This window comes from Chiloscyllium plagiosum, chromosome 7 (genome assembly GCF_004010195.1).
Source record: "Chiloscyllium plagiosum isolate BGI_BamShark_2017 chromosome 7, ASM401019v2, whole genome shotgun sequence".
NCBI lineage: Eukaryota > Metazoa > Chordata > Chondrichthyes > Orectolobiformes > Hemiscylliidae > Chiloscyllium > Chiloscyllium plagiosum.
The window spans coordinates 10,670,716-10,682,819 of record NC_057716.1 but is presented as its reverse complement, the minus strand read 5'-3'; the positions used below and the strand labels follow the sequence as shown (position 1 = coordinate 10,682,819).

General features: G+C 40.3%; 1 protein-coding gene across 1 annotated transcript; it reads left to right on the top strand.

Moving 5' to 3' along the window:
* Positions 1-4,046: 4,046 nt before the first annotated feature.
* On the top strand, positions 4,047-8,498 carry LOC122551978 (gamma-crystallin M2-like). Its single transcript, XM_043694541.1, has 3 exons — positions 4,047-4,073; positions 4,158-4,400; positions 8,059-8,498. Exons 1-3 carry the CDS (start codon positions 4,065-4,067, stop codon positions 8,332-8,334), a joined length of 528 nt encoding a protein of 175 aa, XP_043550476.1. The 5' UTR covers positions 4,047-4,064; the 3' UTR covers positions 8,335-8,498.
* Positions 8,499-12,104: the final 3,606 nt, after the last annotated feature.

The following is a 12,104-nucleotide window of genomic DNA, read 5'->3' as shown; positions in this document are numbered from 1 at the left end:
CTTGGTGTGGCAAAGATCTCCACATTGTATCTTTTTCCTAAAATAAGCATCAAAATATTTCTTAAGTTTTTTTTAATTCCAGATTTCAGCCTAATGGAACACTGCATGTGTACAATTTACAGAATGTATGTATCTCATCGAGTCATAGAGTTATATACAGCACAGAAACAGACCCTTCAGTCCAACTCGTCCACGCCAATTGGACATCCCAATCTGACCTAATCCCATTTGCCAGCATTTGGCACACATCCCTCTAAACCCTTCCTATTCATGTACCCATCCAAATGCCTTTTAAATGTTGTAATTGTACCAGCCTCCACCACCCCCTCTGGCAACTCATTCCAGACACGCACCACCCTCTGCGTGAAAAAGTTACCCCTCATGTCTCTGTTAAATCTTTTCCCTCTCTTGTTAAATCTGACTAAATAAAATAAATTATTTCAGTCAATGTATATCACATGACCTGTAAATAGTCCAAATTTTATTGTTAGTTTCAGTTGCTTACGAGCATTTAAATGCATTTTAGAACAGCAACAACATCTATTTATGAACTAAAAACTGAAAGTAATGCAGATGCTGGAAATCAGAAACAAAAACAGAAATTGCTAGAAACGCTCAGCAGATCTGACATCATGGGAGAGAACGTTTTGGGTTCTCGTTTTGGGTTCAGCGAGGAACATGTGGGACATAGTGTAGGCAGACATCTTAAGCTTCATTTCACTAAAGTTCCCATGTTGAACACTATGCTGTGTTGTACGCCTGAAATGCTATATCAAAATTGTTAAGTGTGCAAAGTTGAAACAAAAAGCACAGCTATAGAGCTATGAATTGCCATTGAAAAACGAAAAAAAAAATGCAAAGATCACAGTGAAAACACTACTTAAGAGAAAATGGCTGCAGCTTCTTCCTTATCAGCTCCTACTTGAACGATCAGGGATATGAGGTAGAACTGGGAAATCTTCCATTAACAACAGCAGAATGAGGCAATATTTATGGATTAATTGAGCAAACCAGAACAAGTCCACTTTTATCATTGTCGGGTAGAGACCGTTTCAAAATATGTTCCATCCTAAATCTCCCAGAAAGGCAGAAAGTTACACGTGGCAGAAATATTAAAAACATTGATGGAACAGTTTGAACCTTAAGTGAACATTACGTATGCACAGTACATATTCAATGCTAATGATCAGAAGTCAATGATGAAGATGTAACATCATTAACTCAGCTGGCAGAAAGCTGTGAACTTGCACAATTAAAAGCTGAGCTAAGTCGAAACAGGATTATGCTTGGAACAAGAGACTTAAACATGAAAGCCTGCCTACTGAGAAAAGACAAGCTCAGGAGAGCAATTGACCTTTGCAGAAGTGACCAGGTTGTGAATCAACAGATTGACCATCTTTGTGGCAGAACAGACCAGGTCTTGCAGTCTGTTGACATGCTCCAGACAGACTGAGCAGAACAATCACAGACAAAAGGGCAGATGCAAGTTCTACAGAAGGCATTGTGCAAACACAAAGGCACAAACAGTATGGGAAAATCAATGTCCTCACTGTAAAAAACCAAATAATTTTGTACATGGGTGTGTAGCTAAATGGAAACACAACAAGCAGGCACAGATAGCCACTGGAGAGATATGAGCTGAAGATTCTGATCAATCACCATAAAACAGGCTAGTTCAGTTAAGACGACAGGTGAGGTGTGGTTTGTAACTGTTAAAAAATGAAGACTGCAGAAGGACACATCAGGTCAACGAAAGTGTCAAATAGATATTTGCGTGATTGCAAAATCACATCCTTCACTGACTTGTGCAATGTAGCTCAATATGACAATCTAAAAACAAAACCCTTGGAAGTAAACTTATTGATGGCCTCATACATGTGCCAAGAGAATAGATTACTATGTCAGCTCAATGCAATAATTTGAACAGGGAGCTGTTTTTTCCAGACATCCATGGCAAGTAAGTACCATTCATCAGATGGAGCAAGTCTAAAGCTGGGACAGGTAAATGTGTTGCAGCACACTAAGCTTTGAACATGGAACACATCCTAAAGGTGTAGAACAATGTGTTAATAGCGTTAGGACGATAAACCAGGAGAATAAACCTCAAAAAAGTTGAGGATGCAATATAAATGCAAAATCTAAGCAAAAAGAATTACAAATATCAGCTCCTCAAAGGAGGGAAGAGACAAGTTAAAAATGAATGGACTATTATCTTGTGTGATTGCAAAATTAATGAGGGTCAGATGCTCAATGGCAATCTCCCCAACCCCCACTATGTCCAAAACTACAGGTACATTTTGTGTTTATCACATTGAGGAATACAGAAAGACAGCAAATTAAAAAGCCAGTTTCAATCTATGGAGTGAGCTTTTGGGATTGAAGAGGGCTATATTACCCAAAAGTATTAACCCAGCATGCGACAAAGGGCCCTGTCAAAGAGGTATCCACTCATCATTCATATATTGCAAGCCAGACGAAAGGAAATAGGACAATGAAAGGGCACTTTCTCACCTTCAATGCTGAAATTCAGTCACAGTTGAAAGGAATCAGAACAACAGAATCTCGACCAACTTGCATTGCAGAGGTTTATAAAATCATGAGGGGCGTTGATAGGGTGAACATCCAATGTCTTTTCCCTAGGGTGGGGAGTCCAAAACTGGAGGGCATTGATTCAAGGTGAGAGGAGAAAGGTTTAAAAAGGACCTGAGGGGTCCATTTTTCACACAGAGAGTGGTGCATATATGAAATGAGCTGCCAGAGGAAGTGGTGGAATTGGATACAAGTACAATATTTAAAATGTATCTGATGGGAGTATGAATAGGAAAGTTTTAGAGAGATATGGGCCAAATGTTGACAATTGGAACTAGGTCAGGTTGGGATGTCAGATCGGCGTGGATGTATTAGATCATAGGATCTGTTTGCATGTTGTATGACTCTATGACTCTAACAAGGAAACTGCCAGCTGGAGATGGAACTCCCTCAAGTACAGCATGAAAGACAAGAAAGAAGATTTGGAAAAAAAGGGAGCAATCAAGAAAATTCCAACTCCCTCCGAATAGAAAATTAGCAGCAAGGCAGCAATGAAGCAACTTGGAAAGCTGGGAGCATACATTGACACAAATGATCCACGTAATGTTTTGAAGATATCTCTCTATTCCATTCCAACCACTGAAGGAATTTTACCATGACTTGCAATGGCATAAATCTACATCACCTTAGTGTAAAGGGTGACTCCTAGCAAGTGATGCTATATGAAAGTGATATCTTTCCAATTACATTCTGGATGGCCTTCGGGTGCTACAGATGATTGTGCATGCTGTTTGACATTTCCACTACTCCAGAAGAATATCAATGCAGACAACGCAAGATAGTTAGTGATTCTCCTGGACTGAAAACTAGACACAATGGAAGAGGCCATTGCTGATCAGGATCAAATTCTTGTGTGACTGTTTGACAGACTTTGCTCGGTAAACCTGAAGTTACACAAGAAAGAAATATAATTACAGGCACGTGAATCAAGCATGTAGGCCATGAACTGACAGCAAAAAGAATGATAAGGTAAGATAGCAGGAGGCTCATATGGAGGTTATACACCAGGCTAAAATGGTTGGGCAAATGGACGTTTTCTGTATTGTAAAATCCTATGTAATACAGTGAAATACATCATTTGTTGCTTCAGAAATTGTTCATTGCATAATAGTGTCAAACTATATTGGATACTTTCCTTGAAAATTGCAAATATTCCACTTTTGTTTAAAAAAATCTCATTTTTATACTTCATCTAATCTTGATACACAACAGTTTTCACGATTCCTAAGTTAAGATCCTTAATATTTCATTTTGAAATCAAAAATACATTGTACTTGTGACATGCCAGAGTAAATCTACTGAACAAAGACCTGATACATCAATTAGTCAAATGCGTGCCTCCAAAAACTACAAGACATTACAAGGAGGAATCTGCTGATTTGGAATTCCTTAATGAAATAACAAAGATTCGATCTATAAAAAGCCATGATCTCCAACTTCTGGTACACAAGATTAGTTCCGGCAGTGTTACCAAAATGGTTAAGGTAAAAAGTGAAGTATTGTTGTGTTGTTTTTTCTGTTAAAATTAGTTATGCTCCAGCCTAACTAACAGATTTCTAATACTACAGGTAATCTTTTATGAAAGCAGGAACTTCCAGGGTCAGCGCTATGAGTGTAGTAGTGACTGTGCTGACCTGCACTCTTACATCAACAGCTGTAACTCCATCCGTGTTGAGAGTGGCTGCTGGGTGCTGTATGAGAGACCCAATTACATGGGATACCAGTATGTTCTGACCAGGGGAGAATACCCTGACTACCAGCACTGGATGGGATTCAATGACAACATCAGGTCATGTCGCACTTTTAGCTATGTAAGTGATCCAATCATTTGAAATTAGCTACATCTTTTTAGGTTGTGTTATTTTTAATGATTATCTGTATACTTTCTTGCCACATTGACAAAAGTAAAACTTTAAGTTATGTAATGTATAAAAAATGAACAGGTTTGTTATCTTCTCACTTCATATAACTGTTATGAGTCTTTGGAATTCCCTTCCTGAAATGGCAGTGGATGCAGAACCTTTAATTATTTTTTAAGATTCTTGATTACCAAGGGGATGAAAGATAATCAGGGATATACAGGAGTGTAGAGTTGAGGTTAAAATCAGATCAGCTATGATCTTATTGAATGGTGGAACAGGCTTAAAGGGCCAAGTCTTCTACTGTGGTTCCATTCGTACTCACCATCACGTATCACACATATTAATGAACAAAGAAAGAGGGTGAATAGAGTCCAAATTCTCTACTGTCATTGTAAGCTTCTATCTCAACTTCCAATCACAAAACAACTCAGCAAGACTTATCAGAGAAATCTAGTTCAATTCCATCATGCTTTTTTCCCTTTATAAATTACTGAGTATGCCTCAGCTTGGAGTATGAATCCTGACTCATTTAGGAAAGATACCAAGATTTGAAGAAGCAGATTTTCCAGAATGATACCAAGAAGGGTGAGTTCCAGATTTCTGGAGAGAAGAGCAAAGGTTGCGATTGTTCTCTTCGAAACTGAAACGTTGAGGGGAGACTTAATTGTGGAATTCAAAGTTATGATGGGTTTTGATAATTAAAAATGAACCAGTTGTTTGCACAGATGGAGTAGTCAGTAACAGAGGACGCAAATTTAAAATAATGGACAAAGATTCCAGAAAGGATATATAGAGAACTATTTTTAATGTAGGAGTTCTTGAAGTCCAGAAGCCTCACTTAAAAAGATGGTGAAAGTCGATTCGACTTTGTGGGTATTGGATAAATAGTGTAATAGTACACAGTATAACAAAATATCTACAATACAAAAACAGGCCCTTCAGTTCAAGATGTTCGTGCTGATGCTAATAATCTGTATAAGCCTTGTCCCCAAGTCCTTCTTCATTCAACTCTATGTCCTCCTATTCCTTTTCTCTCATGTTAACCTAACTTCCTCTTTTATGTGTGTATCCTTTTGGTTCAACTTTTCCGTCCAGTAGTGAGTTCCATGTTTTAACAGCTTTCAATGTAAAGAAGTTCCACTTGAATTCCTGTTGGATCATCTGGGATATTTTTTGTTAGCTCCTCACTTGGAAACATCTCTTTATCTAACATTTTGTAAGATTAAAGACCACTATTACTGTTTGTTTTTTCAGAAGCAACAGCCTTCTCACCTGTCCTGAAAGACATTACAGCTCAGTTCTGGTATCAACTTTATTGTCTTTTTCTCTTTTTTATAAAATGGAGACAGAAATGTTCATAGCAGTATGATCTCTTCAAGATTCAGCATAAATTTAATATAACGTCTTTGCTTTTCAATTCTTTCCCACTGGGAACATGCCCAATACTTTGTCTACATTTTGTTATCTTTAGCAAATTGTTACATCTGTACTTCCAGTATCCCTCTGTCACACATAGACATTCACTTCACAAGGAGTAAGGGGCTCCCTTATTCACCCTACAAAATGAAAAAACTTCAACACTCAAGTATACTTACATTGAATGTATCCATTTGCAGCCTCCCTTCAGTTTTTTTGAAGGAGCTGCTCCTCAATTTCTGTTTACACTTCAGCAACATTCCTCGTGATCTATGGGCACCATGTGTAGGGGATAGGTGAACATGTCTGAGGGTGTGCTTGGGGCTCTGCTCCTAAAGTGGCCATTAACAGGGCCAGCCAGTAGGCTGTGGCAGGGAATCATTGGACCTGACTGTCTGGCCCCTCTTTCATGGTTATGTGTGTGCTCAAGTATCTATGAGAGGGAGCAGATGGTGTCCACCAATACGATCAAGGTCTTCAGAGAGGTGTGTGCACTGCACGGGTTGAAATACATCATCACCTTGGATAATGTCTTTTTAATTTAGTAAGTTTCTATTCCCCATTTAAGAAGTTTTCATTAATCGTTAGTTTGCATTTTTGTTATGGTGTCCAATCAAGAGCTGTCTAATCTAATTTTGGTTTTTAAAGAATCAAAATTAATTTGCCAATTGTATGTATGTTCTATAAGTGTATTAAAGTCTCACCTTACTTTGTCGTTGTCCTTCTCTGTGTAAATTGCACTCCCCTGTAAGTTGTTTTGCTATCATCCACATATTTTAATACTCACTATTTTGATACTCAAGTCCAAATTACTTGCTTGAACATTTGAACATAAATACAAAGAACTGCAGTGTTGTGAGAAAAGAGCAGGGAAATGGGACTAATTAAGCATCTATTTCAAAAAGGATGGATAGTTTCTGTGTTGTCAAGAATGATAGACTATCTACAGTGTGGAAGAAGGCCATTTGGCCCATCGAATCCACACCAGCCCTTTGAAGAGCATCCCACTCAGACCCACCCAGCTACCCTATCCGTGTAACCCTGCATTTCCCATGGCTTACCCACCTAGCCTGCACACCCCCGGACAATACGGGCCATTTAGCATGGCCAATCCACCTAACCTGCACACCTTTGGACTAACTGTAGCACCTGAAGGAAACCCATGCAGACATGGGGAGAATGTGCAAACTCCACACAGACAGTTGCCTGAGGGTGGAATCTAACCTGGGTCCCTGGTGCTGTGAGGCAGCAGTGTTGACCATGGAGCCACCATGCTACCCTCATGTTTTACTTACTCTGCATAAATCTTCACTCGGTGCGGAATCAGCTGATCTCAGTTAGAGAGAACCTGGTCCTTGGGAGAGAGAGACAGAGAAAATATTGGCTGGGATTCCTCCTTTTCATAATTTTTTAGTACAGTCAGAATATCTGTGTGAATATAGGATTGTAGCATGAAGCTCAATTTTTATGGTGCCACTAATCTAGTGAAGTTATTAGGTTCCCACATAAATATCTCATTGCTCAGTCCAGATATTGAAGGATGCTCATTGGTTCTGGAGCAAAATCGCATGAGAGACGTTGTTTTAAGGTATGAAGAAGAGGTAATGGATACCAAAATGAATAAATAAATTCATTCTTCTCTAAATGCAATTTAGAAGTACAGCAGAGTCAACTTTGTTATCCATTTAATGTCTCTCAGGGTCCTTTCAGTTCATTAATGCAAGATACTTTTGGTGATCATTGAGTCATAGAGTCATAGAGATGTACAGCACGGAAACAGACTCTTTGGTCCAACACGTCCATGCCGACCAGATAACCCAATCTAATCTAGTCCCATTTCCCAGCACTTGGCCCATATTCCTCTAAATCCTTCCTATTCATATACCCATCCAGATGCCTTTTAAATGTTGCAATTGTACCACCACCTCCTCTGGCAGCTCATTCCATACACACATCACCCTCTGCGTGAAAAAGTTGCCCCTTAGTTCCCTTTGAAATCTTTCCCCTCTCACCTAAACCTATGCTCTTGTTCTAGACTCCCCCACCTCCAGTGAAAAGACCCTATCTATTTACCCTATCTGTGTATTATTTGTATTGATTTAATATGCCTGATTCAAGAATGATGAATTCCAGTGCGGATAAATTTGTGTTAGATTTATCTGGTTAAACAATAAAATGCTTCATCTCACAGGCAAGTGGGGCTTCATACAGAATGAAGATTTACGAGAGGCCTGACTTTGGAGGACAGATGATGGAATTCATGGATGACTGTCCATCTGTCTACGATCGTTTCCGTTACCGTGACATCCACTCCTGCCATGTGATGGACGGTTACTGGATCTTCTATGAACATCCCAACTACAGAGGGCGACAGTACTTCATGAGGCCTGGTGAATATAGGAGATACAGTGACTGGGGCGCCACTGTAGCTACTGTCGGCTCTTTCCGTCGGGTTGTGGATATTTAAGAAAAATTTCAAGAAAAATTGGTCAAAAATAAAAATTGCTTCCCCACATTTAAATTGCAGTCCAAGCCTTTTCTTGTACATACCATTTAGCTTGTAAGTTATTCTGGCTGAAAATCAGCACATTAAATTGGGAGGCATTATTTCCTTTCAAACATTACTTCAAAGAAGCTGTTCTGTCTTTTTTTTAATTACTTATTGCCAAATGAAAAATAAGTTTTCAAAACCTTTCAAACTGAATAAAATTCCCCTTGTCATTTTTAACATTTAAATTCATAGAGTAACGATAGCTTCATTTCTTGTCACAGAAGTTTAATATCCCAAGGTACTTGGCAAACTATTATCACCAACGGCTTGAGACAAGAAGTCAAACACTGCTCCAGTTTCTAAAAATACACATTCAAACGTGATCTCACAAAGTTACTGAGGATCTAAAAATATCCATGTTTCACAACAAAAGCCATATATTTAAGCTATTCAAAATAAGAAATCTGGTGTTTACATTAATTACATATCCACTGTCAAAATGCAGCAGGTTTTATTTAACTGTACAGTGTGTTAAATCTGGAACCTATTAGTAACTGAAAGGCTGTTGACAATGTGGTATTTCAGTAATCCATGGGAAACGGGATTACTCTGCATGATGTACAGAGTGCCAGAAATATAAAAATAATCCATGGTTAAATCGGAAAGTCGAGGCATTCCAAGGCATTAGAATTTTACCAGAAATCAGCTAAGCGTCAATTTTGGTGATTTTGGAGGGTTTCTCTCCTTGAGCACTAGCAAGATTTCTCACACAATCTTCACAAACTCACCTCTTTACCAATACGCCTATGGGATCCCACTTGTCATACCATTCCTTTTATCAGAGGTGGAAGTACTCACCATTGCTGGGACCTCCTGGGGTTCGCTTGTGTCATTTTTAATGCAGGTCTTAGCATCATCTCATATTGGAACCCTTACCTGAGGGAGCACCCCTCTTTACCCAATGCCAATTGTAGCCCAACGTTTTATCACTGCTCAATGTGGGACCATCACATTCTGAAAGCCCTCAAAAGGTTGAAAATGTTCACTTTTATTCAGCAACTGCAAAATCAAAGTGAAAACAAGCAGACAAAAATAGACAGAGGCTGCTTGCCTTTCAAGTGCAAATATTTACAGTCAGTCAAAGAGTGATCACTGCACCCAGCTCATATCTGTTGGAACTGAGCATCAATTACAACCTGTCTGGCTTGCTGTGCCTCACGCTGCACTGCTCTATCATGACGAATCTGATATTTCTCCTGGATGCCTCCTCTTCGTCCTCGGCAGTCTGCTTTGGCTCTCCTAGCTGTTCAATGACTATCACATTCCAGATCTGCCTGCTCCAAGTTCAGAGTGCAAAATGCAAGGGTTATGCAGTACGTTCGATCCAGGCTTTACTAAACGTCTGCCCACCTCAGGCTGATCCAAGCATTGGAATTTCACCTTCAGCAACACTTGGTGTCTGGACTATGATGGCCCTGATCAAAAAAATGGGTTTCATTGCACCTACTCAGCCAGGGGGTTGCTAAAGGAATCATTAACCCGGGTTACAGAGGGCAATCCTGTCTCCCACTAACTATCCTTGTAAGGCTGATGGTCCATTACAGTTTAATATACTCCTCCATATAATGGGACAAGGGGGCCTCTGACAAAGAAGTCTGTGCAATTCTACATTATGGGCCTTTTGCATTGGAATCTAATTCCAGTAACATGGATTGTTGCGCCTTTGTATGGCCTATGAGACAGACCTTGGATTGTCTTTGTGAATTGTGGACATTTCACAATTCTTGCTTATCATCCTTCATTACTTGTGCTTCACAGGGATAGCTGTCTTTAATCTGCAACGATCAATGCTATAACTCCAGGATTTGTATCCCACACAGTTGGGCACTGTGGGCATTTCACATGCAGGGTTCCATATTTACATATGACCATCAATCTATAACATGATTAATGCAAATGGCCCTCACATCACCCTCATGCAGAGCCCACAAGTCCAGACAGAAAAGAAATATTTACTCCACCTGCTCCAGGTGCGTTCACTGCCGCTTTGTATTCCCAGTGCACATTTATGATTTGCAATGAGTACAGAAGGTAATGCAGGATAGGTTTGTTACAGCGGTTTGCAAGATCAGCCTGATAAACAAGTCCTCCCACCATGCCCCCAAATCTTGATGTTGTCTCGTCTCCCTGTCAAGTCCATCAGTCCTGAGTTTTCACTTCTCACATATTTCATTGAATTACCATTTCATCTCCCAACATTGCCCCTCCTGGACCAACCCCCCACCGCACCCCCCCCCCCCCCAAGCCCTGTCCTACAGCTTAGTCACTCCAACTATTGCAATGTACTATGCCCATGCCCCCACCAGTCCCCAACCCCCAGCCTTCCCCACCTTGAGTTTGGCTATGACTGTCATTTAACCCTACTCCTCCAACAGTAATCCAACCATGTCCACCAGTGCCCCCACTTATATGTTGAGTTAGTCCCCTCTGTAATTATTATTCCCTCTGAGTGTCACCATGCAGTTTCCAATCCCCGCAGTTGACTATCTCAATTTCCCAGCCACGCAGTTGCACCTGATAAACCCCTGAAAATTTCATTGAGCTGACCCATATGACCAACAGTGGCCTAACTCCCTCACCAAGTTGGATGGATTGTCGTGACTGATGACTGTTCCGATTGTTGACTGATCCATGTGCGGCTTCCTGACTGATCTACTGCAAATCCCGGGACTGGTTGGTGTTCAACAGAACTGAATGTGGCCCATTCTCCCGACTGCAGTGATACCCACAACCCTGACTGCCCCAAATAGCTAACTAACTCTATCCAAGCCCAAGATTGAAAGCGGGCAATACTCTTGATTTACTGATTTGGCACCCTCTGACTGAATGCTGTGTCCCTCGGCCAGACTGAGAACTACTCCGTTAGACATTGAGATATTTAGTTGAGTGTGTTTGCCGTGTATTGCAAGAGTGACATTAATGTAGCCCAGTATAGAAATATGTACACCCCCTTGACTGATGAGTGCTGACAAGTTTCTTGGCTTTGTAGCTGCATTAAATTGCGAGGCAAGACAAGAGTATAGCCAGCCTTCCCAGACGGTGGCAGCAAAGCACAAACAGGCAAGGCAAGGTAAAGCAATGATGTTGTAAACATCCAAGTCAGCACAAAGTGAGTGAACGCAAAGGTGAGGAGCCCTGATGTGTACCCTGGTCGAATTCAGAAAATAGGTGCTTATCTCAATGCCTGAAGTGTCATGGCGACAACTTTACACTGAAGGTAACTCACTCCAAAGTGAAGCATTGAACTGCACAAATGCATTACAACAGCATCAGAGATGAGCCATGAAGGTGTGGTAATGCTGATATATCTTCAATATTTACCTCTGTTAACTCAATTTGAGGGTAGTCCAAGGCAAATGTTCTGAGAGTTTGGGGTGTGCTGTCTAAGATAAATGCCTGGAGGAGCAAGGGGCAAGCTGGAGTTATCAGGTACTCTGACTTGCATGTCAAGAATTGTCACCATCTAGTTTCTGCCCAATAGCTGAGAGAAAAGGAAACTCTATATAAGTGAAGAATGATTAGGAAATAATAGCATGCTAATGCTTGCAAATGGATGTGATCAGTTCTCTCACTGCTCATGAATGAAATTCTCATTTCACTGTTCAAAATCTGAACTGGATTTTTTTTTCTTGATGTTGAGAATCTCATTTCTACCAATGTCACCCGATTTTCCCAAATAACTTACC